This window comes from Triturus cristatus, chromosome 12 (genome assembly GCF_964204655.1).
Source record: "Triturus cristatus chromosome 12, aTriCri1.1, whole genome shotgun sequence".
Classification (NCBI taxonomy): Eukaryota; Metazoa; Chordata; class Amphibia; order Caudata; family Salamandridae; genus Triturus; species Triturus cristatus.
This window is the reverse complement of record NC_140595.1, coordinates 745,184,066-745,209,352: the sequence shown is the minus strand read 5'-3', so window position 1 is coordinate 745,209,352 and position 25,287 is coordinate 745,184,066. Positions and strand designations below refer to the sequence as shown.

The following is a 25,287-nucleotide window of genomic DNA, read 5'->3' as shown; positions in this document are numbered from 1 at the left end:
GTAGCTTAGGTGAGTATAGACAGCAGCCTTAAGCATTCCTCTCATCATTTTTCAGTTGAACAGGGTTTACATTTACACCTGCAGAACTGGGAGACTAGATCCAGTACTCATTGAAGATAAATGGGGGAGGTCAAGCACAAGATGGCATGACATGGCAACCCTTTAAAGTTGTACTCAGAGGAAAGTGCATAGGTTTGAGGAAAGTTAGAACCCACACTAACTTGCTGCAGAGAATTCCAATAGAAGACCATGTTCACATTAGAACATGGGCTTCTATGGAAATTCTCTACGGCATATTATCAAGCCCATTATCGCCGCTTTAGCGGCAGTTTTGTGCCGATAAAGTGGCGATAATTTTAACGCCGGACCTTGATAATAAGAAAAAAGAAACAGGAGTAAACCCGTTTACCCAGCTGAGACCGGGTAGGTGTAGTAACAGAAAAACAATGTCTTAAGGGGAAATCATGTAAAGGGACCACTTAATATAGGAAATAATCATAAAGCACAGGAAGGGAAAAGGGAGACCAAAGGAGAATGAAAGGTTGTTATTTGCAGTTAGAAGCACAACAAGTACAACTAATTTACAGTAACCATAACAATCATATGTGCACTGACAAAGAAGTGGTAAGTGAATGGCGCAGTGACATAAGTGTTTAAACAACAACGTGGAACGGCGAAGGACAAATAAAACATAAGGATCAGACAAAGGTATTTACAAGAGAATTTACAATTACAAACAAAATTATTCAATTTATGAATGACCATTTTTCAAAGCAGCAATTGGCGTTGTGGAGTCGACGACGTTTCAACCTCTTTACTTTGAGGTCATCATCAGGACTATGGTTACGATGATTGAAAAGTACTTCTGTGCAGGTAGAAGAAAAGGAAAGAGAGGAAAGGTTATGGGACCGAAAGAAACCAATTCAAAGCCATAGAAAGTTAGGTAAAAGAGGTAAGCGAAAGAAAAGAATACCTGAACTGGAGGGACGAGGGGAACAAAACCCAACGTGGCGAGATCGTGTCAGGATACTGAAGGACATAGACAGCGGTAAGAATCTGGCCGGGAAAGGAAGGGGACAAGGAACCACTAAGAACCCACTCAAGCGAAAAGAACAAAAAAGGGAATCGTCCTTACCAAAGGTGAAGACTAACTGAATAGTTGAATGTGTGTCAAGGGCACTTTAGGGGAGTCATCACTTGGTATCTGGCGCAATCTGAAATTAAAAGGAGCAGAGTAAAACTGAGCGGGGTGGGGGCGAGGAAAGAATCGCTATTAACTTAAAAGTGCTGGTCGTAACACTGAGAACAGATACGGCACTTACCCTCGAAATGCCTATAAGTAGGAATGAGTCAATCTAATTCAGAAACCGGATGAGTCCAGGATGAACAAGTTACCAGGACGAATGAAGCGTCTAAGCAGGGATGCACGGCAAACCCGGAAGTAATGCTGAAAGAGTCACATGACTCAGTGAGGGAAGAGCTGACCAGAGAAAAGGAAGAAAGACTTGAACAAGGAAAAAAGGCAAATACACCCGGGATAGAAACGGAAGGATTAGAGTGATAAGGCAGTTAAGAAATGTAAGAGCATGATATTAATAATCATGAAACAAAATATGAATAGTCTCAACAACGTTTAGATTAAATTCATCAATCTGTAAGAGTACATAAATTCATAATTGAATGGAGGACAGAAAGGAATAGAAAAGGTGATGCAGCATTGCAAAAACATTGTCGGACAACTATTGGAATTCAATGACCGGTAAGGGGTACGAAAACAAGTGCACCACTAAATGAACATCGCAAATTAATAACAAAGCAAATGGCATTGAGAAATTCACAAAGCAAGTCTAAAAAGATTGCAAATACACGTTCATTAAAGGAAAGACATAAATTGTGCGCAGACAACCACAGAATAAGAATTAAAACTACAAAAGCGCAGTATCAATGCTAATAGAAGAAGAACAATGCAGGATAGATGGTCATGTAATAAAGGCAACAATTGTAAAGCCAAATGGTAAAAACATACAATAGTGTGACAGGATAAGATACAGAGGTAATCATATGTATGGTGATACAAAAGAGTAAAACACGGTTAATCAAATAAAGGGACGAATACTAGAACTGTGGGTATGAGGCAACCATGGACAGAAAATTAGGCGCTAGTAATAACTGTATTCCACTCGTCAAAAGAATTTAGGCTATGTGTCACAGAATTGAAGCGTGTTATCCATCGACACTCGCATTTATTCAATAAAAGTTGAAGGTTGCCCCCACGAATAGGTAGTTGTGGACGATCTATGACCTGCCATGTCATGTCTGTTTCGGAATGGTTGTGTTCTTTGTAGTGTATTACCAAAGGTGCGGTAGTAACGTTGCATCTAATGCGGCTTTTGTGTTGTGAGATGCGTTGTTTAACCATCTGTGTGGTTTGGCCTATGTAAAGTAGATTGCACGGGCACCGGATCGCATAAATAACATTAGTAGTGCGACAATTGGAAAATTGTTTCAGTTGATACGTGTGTGAAGTCGTTGCAAAAACTTTGGTGTTGAAAGTGAGTTCACAAACATTGCAATTTTGGCATATGAAATGGCCTATTAAGGGTGGAAGACCCCAGAGAGTAGTAACAGAGTGTCAGGTGCTTCCAGAACTTGCGCAGGAACAGAGATGCCTTTTCCCAATGCCCCTCCAAGGAGATCTCCAGGTACTAATGTATCAATACCAAGCAGAATCTCCCAAGGGGGGAAGGGGGAGTGGATAAAATAAAAAAAGAAGACAAAGAGACTGCCTGCGGTTATCTGCTTCCAGCCTTCTGTTTCTTCACCTAGTTATGTTACTATCTCGGCCATTGATTCTGAAACCCAAAACAACAATCTTAACACAAGTGTTATATAACCTTAGTTTTCCCTTCTAAATCCAACCCACGTACCAGGATAACCTTAGACCTTGCTTCTATTCTATGTGTCTTCGTGTCTTTCTGCTATTGTTGATAGCCGCTCTTTCTTGTATGAAGAACTTCTGTTATAAACCAAGAAATATACACTGAGTTATCTTGTGTGTTCTACCTATTCTGCTTGTCTATATTTCTTGTTAATTATGTGTACTAACCTATGTTCTATTTTTGATCTCCTTCTATCTCTGTTGTTTCCTCAGGTAACCAATACAGCGAGAGGAATGAGTTTGGTAAGTATAAGACTCCTATCAAGTCTTTTCTTTTGAATATCTGTAGTTGTATTATTAATATTCAAATAACATTTTTTGGTACTTAGCTCTGGTTAGTCTCCCTTCTATAGGCTTCTTATTGTTTCCGTTGCACTGTCGAGGAACTCGAACACTGCCTCATAAATTACTGCATTCGTTCCTGTCGAGCTGTGTAGATACGGAAACCTTGTGTGTATTCCGCCACCTCAGACACTTTTCTCTTGGTTAAGTAGTGTCTTCCCTCAATTGTGCAGGACACTGGAATTAGCGTTCTCCTCAGCAGTGCCCTGCGCATGGGTTCAGAAGAAAGGCACTCGGACGAAATGGAAATGGCTGCACTGAACTCGAAGTTTGGAATTGTCCATAATAACTTGAAGAACTCACAACCGAAAGCCCGACGGACTCGGCGTTTGACCTGACTAACTAACTAACTAATTATCACGAGAAACTCGGTATGCGTGCGCTTCCGTTAAGAACTCAGGTGAAGTGCATCAACGTTCTATTGCGAGCGCCCCAAGTAGAACTCAGCATGCAGAGAAAGACTAGAACTGCACCCTTCGTGCATTGTCGGCCATCTTGGAGTTGTTCAATCTCCAAGCTTCCTTCCAGGTAATAACCTTTACCTTCGGTATGCGTGGTATTGTCTGTTGTTGGCACGTTGAACAGACAGAGAAGTGTTGATCCTTAGAAGTCCTGACACAGAGTGATCTTGTTTCTCTTTAGAAGGCCATGTAATTGCATGGACTAGTTTTTCAGATAAATTGTTACCCCTTTTGTATGATAGCAAAGGGGGATCCAAGAAATGTGGAAAAGTACGTAGCAGTTTCCAGTTTTTTTTTTAGTATTTTGCTGACCTTGTTACTGGAGGGACTGTAGGTCGAAACAAAAGGGATACGTGTATTGACGCGTCTGATAGATGGCGCCAAAATAACCTCCCTATGACTGTACCACACACGTTTGAGAGCTCTTTTCACCAAATGTTTAGGGTATCCTCTGGTGGTCAACTTGACCGAAAGGATTGCTGCCTCACGAAAATAGTCCTTGCGCCACTTGCAATTACGCCGAATACGGAGGAACTGCCCATATGGCAGTCCATCACGTAGGCCACGGGGATGGTAGCTAGAATATAAAAGAAGAGTATTACGTTCAGTGGGCTTACGGTATAAGGATGTTCCTATCACACCTTCTTCTGTGTGTAAGGTGAGGTCCAAAAATGGAAGATCATTTTGGCGGATGTCTGAAGTGAATGTAAGGTGAGGTAGAGCAGTGTTCAGCCAGTTAATAAAGGAAGTCAAATTCTCATGAGTACCCTGCCACAGGAGAAGGATATCATCTATGTATCTGCGCCACAGGGTGATGTTATTCAGAAAGGGATTGTGGATTGTCAAAATAAGTGAGGATTCCAGATGATGGACACACAGGACAGCAAAATTTGGCGCACAACAAGCGCCCATGGAAACTCCTTTGATTTGTAGGTAATAGGTGTCCTTGTACAAGAAATAATTATTAGTCAAGGCAATATGTAGTAGTTGGATTACAAAATCAGTGGGAATGCGTGTAGGTCTTGGTCGTGTGTTCAATAGATGTTCCATAACCTTAAGTCCGTCTGTCTGGGGAATGTTTGTATACAAAGATTCAATATCCAGACCTGCCATAAGGTTTATTTCTGGGTTGAAAGGGAGATCCTCCACAATATTGATCAGATGGGTACTATCCTTAACAAAGGTATCGGTGAGTGGAACAAACACCTTAAGGATGGAATCAATATATTTACCTAAGGGTTCCAAAACGGAACCAGACCCAGATACTATGGGGTGGCCCGGTGGAGTAGATGGATTTTTGTAGACTTTAGGTAAAGTATAGATTACCGGTGTTCTGGGATGTGAGTTATTAAGAAAGGCATATTCTTTCTTACTGATGATACCATCTAGGAGTGCCTGAGATGTAACATCAGAAATTTTATTTTGAATGGTAATAAGGGGATCCGAACTAAGTTTGCGATAGTGCATGGTGTTGTTGAGTTGTCGAAGGATCTCTAAATCATAGTTGTCATGATCCATCACCACTATACCACTGCCCTTATCAGCCGGTTTAATGACTAAGTTTTGATTGCTGCTGAGACTGTCAATGGCTAACTTTTCTGTTAGTGGTAAATTATAGGGTACAAATTCAGGTTGTCGTTGTAATTCTTTTACTTCCAGTAAGACAAGTTTTTCGAAAGTTAAGATCTCATGTGGTATCATCGAGGACGGTGGTAAAACGGTTGATGTAGGTTTGAATTGTGGCTCATATGGTATGTTAGTTTCAGGTTTATCAGAAAAAAATAGTTTCAAGCGAATGCGTCTGAAGAACAAGAGCAAGTCTTCCTGGAGTTTGAAAAAATCACTACGTGCAGTGGGAACAAATGACAAGCCATTGCTCAATAAGGAAATCTCGTCTGTAGATAAGGAGTGGTTGGAAAGATTAAAAATGGGTATAATCGTATCCGTAACAGGTGACTGTTGAAGAGGTGAGGGAGGAATTGGCAAGGTAACATTGTGACTAGTAGCTGTAGCACGTGAATTGGAAGTGATGGGTATAATTGTATCCATAACAGGTGACTGTTGAAAAGGTGAGGGAGGAATTGGCAAGGTAACATTGTGACTGGTAGCTGTAGCACGTGAATCGGAAGTGATGAGGGAGGAACTATATGTAGTGCTGCTAGCTAGGACAATAGGGATCTCTGTTTGAGTGTCGTGGAATAGATTTGTTATTGGGGAGGCCCCCATTGGTAGAACTTGTGGCGAGTCTGTCTCTCGCCTGTGTATTGGTATTGGTAATTTTGTCGCCTGCGGCCACGTCCACAACCGCGATCCGATCTGGGCCAGAACTTGTACCCTCTCCACTATCAGAGTCCTCGATGGACGTGTTAGATGAATCTGAAAAAGTAATGACCTGGGTATTACGATATCGACCCCAGTTCTTGGTCTTAGGAGGCTGGTAGGTGGTATTGTAGAATGTGTCAAGTAAGTACGGGTATGTATGGTTTCTGTTATAATTCTTAATGTCTCTCTGAATTTTGTTTATTTTCTTATTCTGTTCAAAGGTATGGAAAGTAGCAATGGTATTGTTAACTGTATCCAGGAGACTTTTGGCTTCAGAGATGGTGGTATTGGCTAAGATGAGCTTCTCAAGTTCAGCTATCTCATCTAATTCTTTTTTACTGTGTTCTATGGCCGTTTCAATACCAAGGACCATCCAGTGCCTAGAGCAGGTAGTGGCTAGGTGGCTAAAGCCAGTAAGAGATTTAGGGTCCTGGGTGAAAATAGCAGGAATGTTGCGGATTTGTAATCCCAGAGGTATGGTATCAGATTTAAGGTACTCAGTGAGCATGCAAGCATGCAAATCGGTACGAATTTGTTTGTTTTTTAGATTTTCTAGTTTCTCAAGCAAATTATTGGGTGCTGCAGAGAGAGGGGTAGAGGTATAGGATAGAAGGGAAGGTCCACTAAGAATATTCTGGATATAGTCATCCGAATAAGAGGGGGACCTTGATAATATGCCCCTATGTGACTGATACTGGAGAAGTAATATAGTAATAATGTACTATAAGAGATGCAAGTTCAGATGTTGTATGCCTTGATTCAAATCTTCCTTTGACATAGAATCTCCCTTTGATTCAAGATTTGGGTGGATGTTGTCCATTGATGTTTGAGGGCAAGAGAAAGGATGTCGAATAGAAAACACATCTAGTTATAATTTTCAGATTGCAACATTTTCAAACGTCACCAATTCCACATTTCAGGGCTGAACATTAGACGAGATGAAAAGTAAAATGTACATATTGTTTCACTTTCTAGAAACAGTATCTACATATGGTGTAAAATTACAAAGCTACACTTGTTTTTGTTTGCTTTACTCTTCCTCTGCCTAAAAGATTCTCTCTGGTGTTCAGTTCTGGTCTCAGCAATATGATGTAACACTTTGGAAGAAATATACAAGAAAGTAATCCAGCACTAGATGCAATAATGCTAAAGACCTCCACAGCTACCATATTTTTTCCTTGTGTGCTCAGATAGCCTGGGATGAAAGAAAACCACACACTGAGGAACACAATCATACTGAATGTAATCCATTTGGCTTCATTGAAGCTGTCAGGCAAATTCCGTGAAACAAACGCCACCAAAAAGCTAGCACAAGCCAACAGCCCCATATATCCTAACATGAACCAGAGGGCAATATCAGAACACTGGTTGCACTGAAGTACAATGGTTCCAGTCTTTATTTTCATGTTCCTCTCTGGGAAAGGTGGACAGAGCAGCAGCCAGATGGCGCATGTAAGCACTTGAAAAAGTGTGCAAACAGACACAGTAGCCACAGGAACTTGTGGCCCTAGCCACTTTCTCATGTTACTGTCAGGCTTTGTGGCATTAAAGGCGATGACCACCATGATAGTTTTGGCCAATACACAAGACACACAGAGGACAAATATAATCCCAAAGGCAAGATGTTGGAGTCGACAGGTTGTTGGATTAGGTTCTCCAATGAAGAGTAAAGAACTGAGAAAACTTATTGCAATAGATCCTAGGAGAAGGTAGCTCAGTTCACGGTTGTTGGCTTTGACTATCGCAGTTTCTCGGTACTTGATGAAGACACACAAAACAGCAGCTGTGGTTAAGGAGGACAAAGAGGCGGTTGTGGTCAAAGTGCTCCCCAGAGGTTCATTATAGGATAGATATTCAATTCTCTTTGGGACACATTCACTTCTTCTGTCATTGGGCCACTTGTCACCTGGACACTGCCAGCAGGTGCTAGAGTCTGCAATAGAAAAAGCAAAATAGATTCAAAAAGATGTAGCATTCCATATAAGTTGTGAAAAATATTGAGTAAAGTTTTTATATTCATGGTGTTAATCAAAGTGACATTCTTCAGATACACTAGTCTAGCATTCACCACAATGATCAAACTACACCCATAATGAGAACCCTGCTGCTCAGGTACCCTTCTAACCCAAAATGTTTGGGAGCCGTCATTCTTCCCCTGAGCAAATCTTTAACATTCCTCTCAAGGAGGACATAACAAGCCTCCTAAGTCACATAAAGTAGAGATCTGCCTAAACTGGCTATCCTCTTCTATTATTTCATCTGATTAGACTTAGGTTCTGATTACGATCTTTGCGGACAAGGTTATTCCGTGACAAACGTGATGGATATCCCATCTGCCAAACTACAATCCCATAATATGTTATGGAACTTGTAATTCAGGGGACAGGATATCCGTCACATTTGTGACGGAGTATCACATCTGCCAAGATCGTAATCAGGCTGTTAGTATCTCTCCCTTTTGATGACTCTCTGTGGGATCAGCTATTTCTTCGCCTCCTTATCTTATGAGAGCTGCTGATATCTTTTGGTGCTATTGTTGGATGAAAACTAAACCCTGAATTTTATGTTGGGTGGACCGCTACCGACAGGCCGTCTGTGGCAGTCCACCCAACATCCAGGGCATTGGTCTGACTGCCACATTACAATACCGGCGGTTGGAGCATTGATGTCTGGGGGAAAGACCACCACCTCCGAGGGGATCAAGGAGCACATATGGACAGCGATCAGACTGCTAGCCCTACCATGAGGGCAGTGACTGCACAGGCACCACCGTAAGGATTAATATGTCCCTTTCAGATTGCCTTTTCATGGTTGTCCCACTGCCATGGAGAGGCAGCCAGAAAGGGACTTTGGGGTCCCAAGTATGCCCCCTGTGGACCACTGCTAAGTGGCTAATTGGGCATGTGCCCCCCCCCAAAAATCCATGCACCTTGTGCCAGGTACCACATGGTTCCTGCAACACGGTGCATGGATGTTTAAAAAATGCCTTTTTTTACTAAGGCTTGTCGTGCTGCCTTTTTCTGAGTCGCAGCACAAGCCGCAGTAGAAAAATGCAGTTTCCAACTGCCTACACGGCGGTCTCATCGAAATATGGTGGGTGGAACCGCCGACTCCTTGTTGGGTGGTCTAATTCCTGCTGCGATTGTGGTCTTCTAACCGCCATCGTAATGAGGCCCTATGTCTTCCTTACCTTCATGTCATATAGGATCTTTGCTAAATCTTCCATTCCTTAAATTCTTGTAGGAGAAGACAACTCCTCCTTTTGTGTGATTTTTTTATAGTAGTATCTAACTCGTCCTATGGTAGGAGATTACATTTCTTTTCTTTGTCTCTTATAAGCATAGCAAACTCCCCCTAACCTTGGTATCTTATGAGAGGTTCAATCTGTTTATTTCCTTGATGTCTTAGGGTCCAAATAAGACTTTGTCTACTTCTGATCTTATAAGAGTAGCCAATTCTTACCTATATGGGGCTTCCCAACTTTCCCTTTTTGTGATATTGTATAGGGGCTGAGGTGTTCCCAATTTATCAGGACCAGGACAGGGACAATTGATCAGGTCTTTCGGCTGCAGACCATCTATTGGAGAGAGGTTGTGATTGGCAAAGGCAGTCTTTATTTTGCATTTATTGATCTAAAGACTGCCTTTGACCTAGTTCCAAGGTCACAACTATGGTCAGTGCTCAAAGACCTGGGGATTCCCTTGAACATCCTTGACCTTATCATTAGGTTGTATGAAGACGCTTATGCACAGTTAAGGTGGGGACGCAGGGCCAAATGACAGATCATATCCGTGTAAACAGGGGAATACGACAAGGTTGCGTACTGGCCCCTACCCTATTCTCACTTTATGTGAATGGAGCAGTACATTTTTTGCAAGCAGAACCTGCAGATGCAGCAAGCCTGTGGAGGGTTAAGGTACCGACACTCTTGTTCACAGACGATACCCTGCTGGTGTCTAAGACCCCAATGGGGTTACAACGCCTTTTGAATAGGTTCCAACCTTTCTGCGAAGCAAGAGGGCTGGTGAATAATACAACCAAAATGAAATGTACGGCCTTTAACCCCAAAAAGTCCTTTCGAGGCAGTCTTCTGCTTGACAGGAAACCTCTTGAAAGAGTTTGTTTCTTCGATTATCTTGGTATCCGCCTTGCAGATAACATGTCTTGGAAAAACCATCTTGCGAAAATGCTAATGAACCACAAAAGGGTAGCGGGATCACTTGGGAAGGAACACCGCCTTTCGCACAGTAGACCGGTTGTGCCAGCCCTCCAGGTCTACGAAGCTAAGGCTATGAGTGCAGCATTGTACGGGGCTGAGCTGTGGGGATTTGAGAAGACCAAAGACCTCTGCACATCAGAACACACATTCCTCAGGGATTTAGTGATGCTGCCAAAGTACGTTCCCCACACTCCCTTTATGTTTGCCATGGGGAGGCGTTCTATTGGAGACATAGCAAGGTTGCTACCCTTGCTTTTTTGGACCCGCATCAGGAGGACTGTAGAACATTTGCCTTATGCAGAAGCTCTATCAGAGGACATTAGGCTGGACACGTGCAGTAAAGTGGGTTGGATTGTCAATGCCCAAAAATTGATGACAGCCATAGGGCTTAGAGCACATTGGGATAACCAGGACCCACCGGGAAAAGAGGTGCTCAAGGGCTCATATTGGAATTGGGTGGACCAGCAAGAGTTCAATAACCCTAATTCAGGGAGATTGACCACCGAATTCTTTCTTCTTAAGCAGGAAAGATATCTGGAGCCCTTTTTAGATATAATCCAGGTCCCTCAGAATAGGCTCTTATATATTCATTTTGGGCTTGGCATACTCCCCGTTAACGAAACCACAGCTAAATAGCACTCAAGTAATTTATCCCCCAGGGAATGTCCATGCTGAAAGGCCCCAAAAGAAAGTGTTGCCTATGTCATGTTTGCTTGCCAAGCGTATTTTACACCTAGGGCTAAGTGGATAAAACCGGTTTGTCGGAAATTGGGTTCCCAGGAACATCATGTTGCCTTGTGTATTCTTAGATCGGAGCCAAGATCACTTTCTGTCTGTAGCGTGGCCAAGTTTTTAAGCCAGGCATGGGCTATTAGATGGAAGGCCTTAAAACAGCAGTGTACAGCTACTATGTGTAGTTGTCTCTGGGCTCCCAAAATAACAATACATACAATAACATACAATGGTGTTTTATTTATTTATACATGTACTATTTTGTTCCCATTTTACTGACAGTGCCTTCCAGCTGGGCGCTCGTATGATAAGTCTAGTGGAAATTGGATCACAAAATGGATGTTATGTTGTTATGTTCTATTTTCATTTTAAAGATGTCAATCATGTATATATCATCTTTTATCTGCACAAATGATAGTCTGGCCATGTTGTGCCGGCAGCATGCTAGGTGTAGGTTTAAGTTTGGTTTTAGTGTGGCCCAGTTGCATGCACTTGTTGTAGTACGTATAGGATGATGGATCCATTTTATACTATTTCGTCCACCACTAATGGTGGTTTTCTTCCTTATTAGCTTTTACGACAAGAGCGGTCGCATTAGTATTAATGTTTATACACGTGCAAGATCTCCAGGTGGGATACTAAACGCATCAAAAAGGGGATCTTAAGTCGGCCATGCTGTCATTATTCATTTTAGCCGCTACTTTGATTGTTTGATTGTCTTTTTATCTGGAAATCTATTTTGATTAATGTCATCACAAATGTTTTTAGAGGGTTTTTCCCTTTTTTATCTCATATTTGAACTTGAAGTTTTGTCTTCTATACACTTGCACATTTTGGGGTTTGATTGTGGAATATTTAATGCTTTTTGATACAATTTCAATCTCACAATGTGGGTCTGTATGCATTGCACTTTTATGGTTGCAACTGACCGAAATAAAGTTCGAACCATATTGGGTATTGTATAGGAGCATCTATCTATTCCTTTCCTTTATCTCAGCTAGGAGTAACTAGCTCTTCCTTCTACTGATATTGTATTGGAGGACCTATCTCTTACTTTACTTCATAGTGTATAGGCGTACCTAATTCTGCCTTTATGTGGTACTGTTTGGGAGCTCTTAACTCTCTCTTTCCTTTGTACTGTATAGAAGTAGCTTATGATTCCATTTTATAATTTTGTATGAGGTGTCGAGCTCTCCTTTTCTTTATTTATTATGGAAGTAGCTAACTCTTCTTATGCCAACATTGTACGCAAGTTCATGACCCTTTGCTTCATACAGTATGTATGAAATTCAATGTTAAATTATCACAAAGGCATGTTAGTTTTCTCACAAAATTGGATCAGTAGATATCTCTGCAAATTCGTTGATAAGAAAGATATGGACCTGGGGAGAAAAACTGTAATGAGGATCTTGCAAAATTATTTTTTTCTGATCCGAGGAGCTCTGTCATTCATGACACAGGGGTAACACAGAAAAGGCTTCAACGGATTTACCCATATGCACCATGTAGACTTTATACATAATTTACCTGGAAGACTTTGCTGAGGAGATAGAGTGGCAAACAAGAAAAAGTGTTAGATATTCATAATATCTTCTTAGGTGACCTGTAAAACTCCTCATTAAAATAGGCATGAAATGAAATAGAATAAAGAGAATAAAGCACAAGGGTAAAAAAAATTCAAAGTATAAAGTCAGAAAATGTCTGAATAAACAGAGCAGTGACTCTTCCAAGTGGGTTAAAAAGGAGAGAAATATCTATAGAAACATTTTAAATGACAGTGTTCAAAAACTATGTTATAGATGAATTTGAGGAGAAAAAACCTTTGGATGGGACTGGCACATATCCTGCTTGACATGCCTCTCTTTCATTCACACCGGTGACTTGGGTGGCGCAATTCGCAGCTCACATTCTCCTTCATTTGATTGGGTAGATTGAGTGATATCGGCTGACGCGAAGGCTTTTTCCTGGCTCCCGAATGGTTACATTTCAATTTTACAGAGATGCCACGCAACCAGTACTCAACTGAGCCGGATTCATAATATTAAGGCCATATTAATAAATTCCATGTGTTTTTGATTTGGCCCTCTTTGCAGGGTCATGCCCAAACTGTTTGCAATCACCTTTCCTGGTTTCTGAACCCATTTCTGTTGTGTTTTAGGAATCTGTGCACTTTACCTCTGCTAACCAGTTTTAAAGTGTTTGTACTTTCTCCTTTAAAGATGGTAACACCCAAATGGCACATTTAATTTACTTGTTAGCCTCTAGCAAAGTGATGCTACATGTGGGACTTCAGCAGTGATTGTACCACCCACTTAAGTAGTCTTTTAAACATATCCCAGTCCTGCAATTGCAGCCTGTGTGTGTGCAGTTTTAAACTGCCATTTCGACCTGACAAATTAAACACTTTTCAAGACCAGAACCTTCCCTTTTAATATATATAAGCCACCCTTATGGATGGCCCTAAACAGCCCATGTGGCTGGGTGTAGTGCATTTGAAAAGTTGAACATGTACGTTTGGCTTTTACAAGTCCTGGTAGTGAAAAACTCCTACATTATTGTGTCACTACTGCAAGGCCTGCCTCTCTCATGCAACAACATTGGGATACCTTATTACATTTAATAAATGATAACATTCATTTCGGAGCAGGAAGGAATGTTGAGTTTGGTCTCTAAAGAATTGCAATTTAAAACCCTCTGTAATGAAAAAGTTGGATTTTAAAGTTCTATTCTGAAAGTGCCACTTTTAGAAAGTGGGCATTTTCTTGTCCACACCATTTGGTGCCAGCAGCCTGTATGCTGGGTCACCTGACTAGATATAGTTGGCAGTTGGTGTTTGTGTATTGCCCCCAGACAGTGAGACAAAGGTGCTAAAGACGTAGGCATGATGGGTCATCTCTGGCTTGATTGGGGTATGACGCTGTCACCTACTATACTTCCACATCACAAAGACCTTGCCCCAGCTCACTCACAAAGAGTTCACACTAGTATTTTGTGCCCCCAGACAAGCTGGGGCCAGGGCAGGGAGGCAGGAAATTCCAGACACCTCTATAGGGGGAGGTATCTATAAGCTTTTCCTTCTTCAAAGTGGGCACCAGGTACAAATATTGGACCCTCAGAGCCAACTCCTCAGTACACATCTGGACCTATGGAAGAATAGGATAAGGATTGTTTTGCTCTTCTGCTGCAAGAAAAACGGCTACTCTGCTGCAAGGCTATTCAGCTGCCCTGCTGCATGAGTAAGAAGGACTGGACCTGCATCTTGAACCAAGGACAACCACAGTGATTCCAAGGGCTAATTGGCTGGACTCCTAATCAGAGCCTCAGGGACACTAAAGGCTCCAGCCACCTTGAACCCAGCACCTGGCCTCTGCCTGCTGTGAGTTCTTCCCCCCAAGTGGTGCTGCCTCACTCCTGGACCCTTGGAAGTGGTCTTTTTGAAGGTGCTCTGCCAGCCCAGGTATGGTCCAAACAGAACAAATGCAATGCAAGTCATCACCTCGCAGCTTTGCATCAGAACCACCACAACGCAACGCTTCCTCGACTTCGGAACAGCCGCTGAGCAGCACATGCTCAACACAGGACCTCACATTGCATCCCCGCAGCTCCTTGGAACTGTCACGGATCACTGACAAAATATCGAGAAGGAGAATATCGACCTACCAAAATATAGAGGAAAAAATATAGAATGCCAAAATATTGAATGCCTATCTCCAAACAGATAAGTACAAAAATATAGAATCCAAAATATCGTTGTAAAAAATAGAGTTAGTCAAAATATCGAATTTTTTAAATGTCTTAAAAGTAATGTAAAATTAATGAAATAATACATATAATTAACTGAAACATACTTAAAAATACTTAACCTCTTCGATGCGTGTGACAGAGCGGTTCTGTCATGCGCGTCGGTCGCGCTGTGCGGATGACGGAACCGCTCCGTCACGGCCCCGCCCGCGCACGAACCCTTCAGCACAGCGCGGTAATCCGCGCCACGCTGAAGGGGTTAAATAACTTTAACATTAATAAATAATTAATGTAAGTAAAAAAAAATATATCTATACATATATATTAACGTAATATTAATTAAAAATATTCAATATTTTTTGCGTAGGATAGCGGGTGGATACAATTTACTATTACCACTCCAGTAAGTGCAATAGTAGGGAAAGCGTTGGATAGCGGGAGGGTAAAAATTACTATTCCCACTCCAGAGAGTGCAATAATAGGGAAAGCATTGGATAGCATAGGGGTAAAAATTACTATTCCCACGACAGAGAGTGCAACAGTAGGCAAAGCGTTGGATAGCGGGAGGGTAAAATGTACTATTCCCACTCCAGTGAGTCCACCAGTAGGGAAAGCGTTGGATAGCGTAGGGGTAAAAATTACTATTCCCACTCCAAAGAGTGCAACAGGAGGGAAAGCATTGGATAGAGTAGGGGTAACAATTACTATTCCCACTCCAGAGAGTGCAACAGTAGGGAAAGCGTTGGATAGCGTAGGGGTAAAAATTACTATTCCCACTCCAGAGAGTGCAATAGTAGGGAAAGCGTTGGATAGCGGGAGGGCAAAATTTACTATTCCCACTCCAGTGAGTGCAACAGTAGGGAAAACGTCAGATGGCGTAGGGGGTAAAAATTACTATTCCCACTCCAAAGAGTGCAACAGTAGGGAAAGCGTTGGATAGCGTAAGGGTAAAGATTACTATTCCCACTCCAGAGAGTGCAACAGTAGGGAAAGTGTTGGATAGCGGGAGGGTAAAATTTATTATTCCCACTCCAGTGAGTGCGATAGTAGGGAAAGCGTTGGATAGCGTAGGGGTAAAAATTACTATTCCCACTCCAGTGAGTGCAATAGTAGGGGAAAAAATTATTTAATATTTTATTAAAAATAAATTAATTATTAATACCAAAAAAGTATTAAAATTAATTACCAATCACACAATATTTAATAATTAATTAATTATAAATACCAATAATTTATTTTTTAATTACCTATTAATAATTAATTAACAACCAATTAATTTTTTATAACAAAAAATAATAAATACAATTAATACCAATTAATACTTAATTAAAAATACATTAATTATCAATATTCAAAAATTATTTCAATAATTAATTATTTACAATTAAATTACTTCCCACCACATTCCCCTATAAACCCACAACCCGCTGCAAATAATAAATTAATACAATTAACATAATTATCAATTAAACAATTAATGCAAATTAATTACCAATTAATAAAAAGTATTTACCAATTAATAATTAATCAACAACCAATTAATTTTCAATACCAATTAATAATTACCTAATAACAATTACTTTACTTCCCACCCTATTCCCCTATAAACCCACAACCCGCTACAGAAGTAAAACACAAAATTAAATTAAAAATAATTAATAATTCCTAAAAATTCTTATTTAATGTACTATAATTAAATTACTTCCCACCCTAATCCCCTATAAACCCACAACCTGCTACGAAATTAAATTACACAAAAATTAAATAACCTAAAATTCATTACTTTAAAAATATTCAAACATACATTCCAAAATTAATACATAGTTTTAACACATATACTAACACTTAAAACACTATAAAAAAAATCGATATTTTTAACAACTATATTATGACTGTCGATATTACTTACTTCTATATTATTTAAATTGATATTTCTTACCTGATTTTCGATATTCTTCACCACTATATTTTGGCAATTCGATATTCTGTCTATTCTATATTAATAACTCGATATTCTGTCCTGTCGATATTTTTTATTCGATATTATGTCTGTTTACCACTGTCACAGTGCAAGACATTGGACCTCATCATGCTCTGCAACAAGGTTTTAAGGCAGTTTGTTCGCAGGACCTACCTTGGAACCCTGTATCCGCCCGGGCTCCTGCGCATTCGTCCTGAACTTGTGTCTTTGGGCCTGATTTATATGTTGGCAGGAAGGGAACTCCATTGCAGCAGTGATGGAGTTTCCTCCCCACCAACATAGTGGTCTGCCCTCATGATCTATATACGGGCAGACCTTAGTTTGTCCACAATGGAGACTGCTCTGTCTCCGCTGTGGCAAAACGTCTCCAACAGCCCTAGGGAATAAGTACCATCGGAGAAATAGCAACATGTATGCGCACCCAATTTAGATGGATGAAGAAGTAGTAATTTTTTTATTGTTTCTTACCACCAGCTACAATCCAGGTGGTAAGGAACTGTAAAACCAATGTAATGCTCCCATCACCATGGGAGAAGACTCCAATGGCATGGGACATTATAGGTTTCTTTTACAAACGGAAAATAATGTTTCTGGACGATCTTTTTTTTTTTAAACAAATACATACAATTTCTGCAGAGCAGCATCCATCTGCTGCAGCCCTGGAGCACAGAGTAATTTGCATTGGCAGAAACAGATGGGACGGCTGTGACGACTCTTACAGCGGTTCCTGGCAATGTTTCTATAAATAACTGCCTGCAAGGCGGTCATTTATAAATTGCACGGGCAGCCTCTTCACCATGTAGATGGAGTCAATTACTCCATTCCGATGGCCAATCGGCAGACCCTTTGCCCAGAAATAAATCAGGCCTAGTCCAGCATGACCTTTAAGCACTATTTTCACCTAAATCTTTAACATGGTATGTCTCCAGTTCTATTGACTTGACTTATGTCATTTTGGTGTCAAATAATTTAATATAGTTTACTCTATTTTTCTAAAGTGGTGTGGGATTTTGCTTGTGCTCTGTTTTTACTTTGTTATTGTATGTGTGCAGCATAAATACTTCACACATTGCCTCTAACTTAAGCGTGACTGCTATTGTACCAAGCTACCAGAGAGTTAAGCCCAGATTAACCTGGGATTTCCTTGCATTTTACCCTGACAAGAATAGTGGGTGCTGCTTGAGTAGGGTTTCGCCCCCTCAACCAGTAACCTACATTCATACAATGGTCATGTACTACGTCCTCCTTTAGACCAGCTATTGTGCTAATCGTAACAACGCCGAGTGCCTATATATCCCTTCGACTCCTGATGATGATCCCACATCTTTAATGGGTTTGAAACATCATCCACCAAATCTTGGACGCTGATCATTATGAACTTATACTTTACAGGCCATGTCATTTTTTAAATTATAAAATGCAACTGATCACTTTAATCACGTGTATCACATATAAGAGAGCAACAAGCATGTAGGTCACTGATACCCATGGGAAAAGGGTCAGATACGGTCCATCAACTCTTGTAGGTCTCTTTTAGTAAAGATCCAGTGATAAGCATAAAGGATAAGCAAAGTGAGACAGATGTAAAGTGCTTCAATGACAACCTTGCTTGACCATGAGAAAAGGGTCTCATACGGTCTATCAACTTTTGTCGGTCTCCAAAACTAGTTGGGTTCTCAGGAACTATACTGAAGGTCCAACCAACACTATGGGAATCCCTTTTAGAACAATGCACCCATACGTGAAATACAATCATTCCCAACTCCTGGAGAGGGAGTATTCCAATTATTATCTATAAGCAAGGTGATTGCTCCCTCCAAGAAAGCTTCTGGGTGATCACCTAGATTTACAGCATGGCAGCATCTTTGCAAGACATTTAAATGCCTCGAAGAATGAGGGTAGAGAGCGGGCATATTGCTTATCTTGACTTATGCTTTATGAGGAACTTCATCACTGAAGAGTTTTTATTTTTACTAAAAGTACTTGGTAGAAAAGAAGGTCCTTTTGTATGTGGCATCAATTTATTTAACAGCAGCATTTGATTCAATGGAGAGAAAAGTTCTTAGATGCAAGGTGGTGGCATGGGCCACTCATATCACTGTAATGCCCCATGAACCTGAATACAGGTGGAGGAAAATGGGCATTGTTTCAAAGTCTTGGGGGGAAGGGATGCTAGTATATTTCATAAGTCAAAGTCTTAAAGGAAACGTTTGGGTTAAACATAACAAGCTTGTTACTCTGTGAATGTGAAGTCCTAACCCAGAAGAAGCTGTATAAAACTCAGACAGAAGTGCCTTGTTGGAAGCTCTGGCTGAGAATGTTACAAGATGCCCCAGGTTTTGCATTAAGCCTGGAATTACGCATTGCCAGGCAATATTTTCACATATTATGCAAGAGCCGTAGCATACTTGCAATGTATTCGTACAATATGATGGCATCATTTGATATAGTGTAAAAATCATTTAGAAAGGAAAGCACACTGTTCTTCTTTGCAAATTTACGTTTTTAAAGTTGGAAGAGAGCAAAAAATATGCCAGTAACTCATTTTGGCACAAAATACTTTGAAGCCTATCAACGTATGAAAGTTTTGAACTACACCTGAAGGCTGGTAAAGAAACTTGAAATATGAATTTATAGCAACCACTGAACAGCTGGGGTTTCCCTGACAACATTTGGTGGATATTCAATCTTATTTAACCAGAAGGTGGATATAGAAGCTAAGGAAAAGGTCAACTACAGATCAAGGAAGCAAAGGATGTCTGGAGGACAAAGCCAAAACTAGAGCAAAAATGCCCCTTAGCTTACTACCTCTCACAATCCTGATCCATATTCTGTTATTTTGTGAAGCCCTGATTGACTTCAGAAGACTTTTATCACTACCTACCTAAATCAATCAATCAATCATAGTACTTATAAAATGCGCTATATACCTGTGAGGGTCTCAAGGCGCTGGGGGTGGGGGGGGTGCTGCTACTGCTCGAAGAGCCAGGTCTTGAGGAGTCTTCTGAAGGTGAGCAGGTCTTGAGTCTGTCGTAGTTGGGTAGGGAGGGTGTTCCAAGTTTTGGCAGCGAGGAAGGAGAAGGATCTGCCGCCGGAGGTCGTTCGTTGGATGCAGGGGACGGTGGCGAGGGAGAGGCGGGTGGAGCGGAGCTGGCGGGTGAAGGTGTAGAAGCTGAGTCTGCTGTTGAGGTAGGCTGGTCCGGTGTTGTGGAGTGCTTTGTGAGCGTGGGTGAGCATCTTGAAGGTAATCCTCTTGTCGACGCGGAGCCAGTGAAGTTCTCTCAGCTGGGGGGTGATGTGGTTGCGGCGGGGGATGTTGAGGATCAGTCGGGCGGAGGCGTTTTGAATACGTTGCAGTCGTCTCAGGTGTTTGGCCGGGATTCCTGCGTAGAGTGCGTTGCCGTAGTCCAACCTGTTGCTATCGAGGGCCTGTGTCACTGTTCTTCTTGTCTCGGTGGGGATCCACTTGTAGATCCTGCAGAGCATGCGGAGGGTGTTGTAGCAGGAGGAGGAGACGCGTTGACCTGTTTCGACATGGAGAGGGAAGAGTCGAGGATGATTCCTAGGTTGCGTGCGTGGTCGGTGGGTGTCGGTGCTGTTCCCAGCATGGTCGGCCACCAGGAGTCATCCCAGGCTGAGGGGGTGGATCCGAGGATGAGGACCTCCGTCTTGTCCGAGTTCAGCTTCAGTCGGCTGCCTCTCATCCATTCGGCGACGGCCTTCATTCCCTGGTGGAGGTTGGTTTGGGTGGTTTGCGGGTCCCTGGTGAGGGAGAGGATGAGCTGGGTGTCGTCGGCGTAGGAGATGATGTTGAGGTCGTGCTGGCAGGTGACGTGAGTGAGGGGGGCCATGTAGACGTTGAACAGCGTCGGGCTGAGGGATGAGCCCTGGGGTACGCCGCAGATGATGCCGGTGGCTTTGGAGCGGAAGGGGGTGAGGCGGACGTTCTGTTTCTGTCGGAGAGGAAGGATGTGGTCCAGTTCAGAGCCTTCTCATGGATTCCGGCTTCTTGGAGGCGTGTCTTTAGTGTGCAGTGGCAGACCGTATCGAAGGCGGCTGACAGGTCCAGGAGGATGAGGGCTGATGTTTCGCCATTGTCCAGTTGGATCCTGATGTTGTCTGTGGCGGCGATGAGGGCTGTCTCCGTGCTGTGATTTTTTCGGAACCCGGACTGGGATGGGTCTAGAATGTCGTTGTCCTCGAGGTAGCGGGTCAGTTGCGTGTTGACGATTTTTTCGATGACCTTCGCCGGGAACTGGAGCAGGGAGATGGCCTGGATGTTTTTGAGGTCCTTGAGGTCCGTTTTAGGCTTCTTGAGAAGGGCGTTGATTTCGGCGTGCTTCCAGCTTTCTGGGTAAGTGGCTGTCTCAAAGGAGATGTTGATTACTTTCCTTAGTTGGGGTGCGATGGCTGCGTCTGCTTTGTTGAATATGTGGTGCGGGCAGGGGTCTGACGATGATCCTGAGTGGATGGAGTTCATTGTCTTGCGTGTTTCTTCGTTGTTGATGTTGGTCCAGGAGGTCAGGCGGGTGGTGTTCATAGGGGGGGTGGGGTCTGACGATGTCGGGGTGGTCGTGGTGGTGTTGAAACTGTTGTGGATGTCGGCGATCTTGCAGTGGAAGAAGGTGGCCAGCGAGCCGCACAGTTCTTGTGAGGGTGGGATGTCGTTGGCGTTGGCGCTGGGGTTGGAGAGTTCCTTCACGATGCCGAAGAGCTCTTTGCTGTCGTGCGTGTTGTTGTCCAGGCGGGCTTTTAAGGAGGATCTCTTGGCTAATCTGATGAGCTGGTGATGTCTGAGGGTGGCGTCCTTGTGGGCTGTGTGGCTGTCCGGTGTTCGTTCGTGGAGCCATTTCTTCTCCATTTTCCGGCAGGCTCGTTTAAAAGTCTGGAGTTCTTCGGTGAACCAGGTGGCTTTCTTGCTGGAGTGGCTGTTGGAGGGTTTCTTGAGCGGGGCGAGGGTGTTGGTGCAGTCGTTGATCCACTGTCTGAGGTTGCGGGTAGCGGCGTCTGGGTTGGTGGGTTAGGTGGGTGGGTTCTGGGCGAGGGTGGTGGTTAGCTGGTCTTCTGTGATTTTGTTCCAGCATCGTCGGAGCAGCTGTTGGGTGTGGTGGTGCGTGGTGGGCTTCTTGTAGGTGAAATGGATGCAGCGGTGATCCATCCAGTGGAGTTCGGTGGTGCGGTCGACGAAGACGTGGGTGCTTGTGGAGAAGATGGGGTCAAGTGTGTGGCCGGCGGCATGGGTGGGAGTAGTGACGAGTTGTCTGAGGCCGAGGTTGGCGAGGTTGGCGATCAGGGTGGTGGAGTTGGCATCGTTGTTGTTCTCGAGGTGGAAGTTCAGGTCCCCGAGGAGGATGTAGTCCATGGAGGCGAGTGCGTGGGTGCTGACGAGGTCGGCGATGGAGTCGCTGAATCGTGGTCGGGGTCCTGGGGTCTGTAGACTAGTGTTCCTCTGAGGGCGGTTTTGGGGTCAGTGTGGATCCGGAAGTGCAGGTGTTCGGCGGTGCTGAGGGTGTCGTCTGAGTCGGTGGAGACCTTGAGGCTGGACTTGTGGACGATGGCTATTCCTCCTCCGGTTCCGTTGGTGCGGTCTCTGCGGGCGATCTTGTAGCCGTCCGGGATGGCTATAGCGATCTCAGGGGCCGAGGAGTCGTTCCACCAGGTCTCGGTCAGGAAGGCTATGTCTGGGGTGGAGGTGTCAAGCAGGTCCCAGAGCTCGACAGCGTATTTGCGTGCAGAGCGCGTGTTAAGGAGTATGCAGCGGAGGTGGTTGGGTCCGGTCCTTGGTGGTTTGGCGGCTCTTTTGCAGATGAAGCTGCAGGTGCGGCAGGAGAAGGGTCCGTGGGTGTGTTTCAGGGCGGCCTGGAAGCAGCTGCCGTCTCTGCCGGCGTTGAGTGCTTGGAGGGTGCTGGCGTCATCTCGGAGTCTGGCGTCGTGGCGTTTGCGGGGGCCAGGGGTTCTGCCGCTGGGCACGGTCCAGGTGCCGACGGGTGCAGACGAGCGAGGGAACAGGAGGCAAGGGGGCGGGGCCGCAGGGGGGGCAGCGGCGGGAGAAGGGATGGCAAAAAAGCGGGTCAGAGGAGAAGGGCAGTAAAAGTACAAAAAACAATACAGTGGCAAGGCAGACAATAATACAGGAACAGTTATACCACACAGTCAGAGTGGGTACCAGAGATGAAGATAGCAGCCCAGGGGGGCCTCGAACACACGTGCAATCAGCAGCAGCAGGCACAGGGGGCCGGCGCAGTCAGGTGGAGCTGCGCGGAGAGGGGAGCGACCTACCAGACCAGGTTCAAGGGTCCCAATAAATGACAATATCTCAAGATCTTTTATCATATAATCAAATTTATGGATGTTTAGATATGTTCTAAGCTTGGAAACTTTTTACTGGATTTCAAGGAACGATGAAAAAGGGCATTCTTTAGGAATTGCATTTTATTGTTCATTAATGATGTTTTCATGCGTTTGTCTTGCCAATATTAGCTGAACCCAAACACACTTAAAAGTTTAAACCTATCCAATCCATACTGAAGAAATTTTTAGAATTTGTTTTGAATTTCTGATTTAAAATATTTCAGCAACATTCTAAAATATGAGGAAACAAATAAGGACTAATCAGCAGATGAACAAGTTAAACGTTTCCTTCACTGGGAGACTCTGACTTGCAGTGTCTCCAATTTAAGTTGTTTATGTTTATGCATTACTTCTATGAACTTTAGGCTTTATGTAGAGTTGGAGGACTGGTTACTCAAACACAAAGGTGACAATACTTCCAAAGTAAACTTGGTCTTCTTCCTTTACCTGTTCCGTTGGCGATCTCTCCTTCGGCGCATGGGATACAGTCAAAGCAGCAGGCAGGTCGTCCTTCCTGGTGAGCCTTCCTATAGCCAGGGGCACAGCTCTCACTGCACACAGAGCGGGGTACCTGGAGGAAAGAGGGAAGGATGCCCATGTTTGGTCGAGAAGTTTTTGCAAGCCCTCAAGGGGATCTCAATGTAGCTATGCCATTAGACAATCAGGTCTAACTCTTTAATATGCTCATTATTTTCCACTCCAGCAAGTTCAGACAGGCACCAACATTTGAGACAGTCTTTACAAAGCAACAAATCTAATCCTAGGACAGTACTCACTGCCACCTCAGAAGTATCCATTATTTTATTTTTTCTTCTTTAGAATAAAGTTGACTATGGTTTATAGGAGTTGAGGTCAGTGTATGCCTTCTCCATTCCAAAGTGAGAGCCTAGTTTGCCATTTTGTAAAGGGAAAAGGCCCTTTACAGATGGGAGACTTTGGACCCCCCTCTAAACTTTGTTTGGAGGCCTACTGTATTTTCGGGACAGTTTGAGGACTGTTCACTAATTCTCTAGTATTAGAGATTCTGGCAGTCACAAAAAAGCTGAAATCACTCCATTTTGCGCATTCCATTTTATTCAAACTTCTTTTCTGAGGCAACCGTTGCCCTACAACCTTAAGCTCTAAGGGGCATATCAACAAGCAGGCGATAAAAAATTATCGCCGCTTTTGTGGCCGTTTTCGGCCGAAAAGCGGCGATAATTTTATCGCCTAATCAGCAAGGTCACGCTAACGCGTGAAACCTTGCTTTAGCGTCAGGATTCCTAACGCCCAGCTTTGCATCTCTAATGAGATGTAAAGTGGGCATTCCTGACCTGGCATGACAGGAGAAATGTCGCTAAGCAAGCCTAATGCTATGAAGCATAGCGTCAGGAAAAGTAGCGATAACCCCTGTTATCGCTACTTTCCTTACACCTGCTTCAGGACTGACTTAGCCATGATATCCTTCGTAAGGTGGATTTCATGGCTAAGTTTGTGAGTCCCTATCAGCAAGCTAACGCCACATTTCGTGAGATTATCGCTGGGTTTCCAGCGATAATCTCACGTTAGCCAGTTGGCGCTAGGATTTTTATCGCTGATGAGATAAGCGTTGCTAATAGCACGCTATCTCAGCGATAATAATCGGCACTAGCCGGCGATAATTATCCGTGCGCTCAGCGATAATTATCGCCGGTTGTTGCTGATATGCCCCTTAGTTTGGTGAGCAAGAGGACAGCGCTGAAAACATAGCAAATGCAGATTGAAATTGGGCAAACAAAGATCTGTTCTATTGAACCACAGGCAATGGCCATGTTCGTAATTGGCGGACCTTCTTGGTAGGCTTGAACATAGATCCACAATCACAAAGGCATCTTAAACAGCAAGATGGCTCCCTCAGTCAATACGAATGAAGCAAAGGTAGTTCTGAAATATCATTATTGGTTTTAAATCTGTCAGAAGCAACTGAGGGCTTGATTTTGATGGAAGGCGTAGAAAGACTTTGCAGAGTTAAATTTATTCCTTTTGTAAATATATAAATATGCAGACTGCAATGTCTGTAAATATTTAGCTCCTAATGCGTCTTCCATTCGTGCCTTAACCAAGAAATACCAGGCGTTGACCATAGTGCTTGGATTAGGATGCCTTGGTTTGATTTCAGCGCTTTGTGACTAAACAGCCTATACCCGTTGACCCATCTCTGCGGTGCCAATACTTTCTCACA

The 25,287-nt window shown here is 43.2% G+C and overlaps 1 protein-coding gene across 1 annotated transcript in view; it reads right to left on the bottom strand.

Moving 5' to 3' along the window:
- Positions 1-7,064: 7,064 nt before the first annotated feature.
- LOC146782659 (extracellular calcium-sensing receptor-like) overlaps positions 7,065-25,287 on the bottom strand; it is an 87,124-nt gene continuing 68,901 nt past the window's right edge. Inside the window, exons 6-7 of the mRNA XM_085637161.1 lie at positions 23,535-23,658; positions 7,065-7,996 (exon numbers count right to left, since the gene is read on the bottom strand). Of these exons, the coding sequence (XP_085493287.1) occupies positions 7,065-7,996; positions 23,535-23,658 (1,056 nt within the window). The remainder of the gene's footprint in view (positions 7,997-23,534; positions 23,659-25,287) is intronic.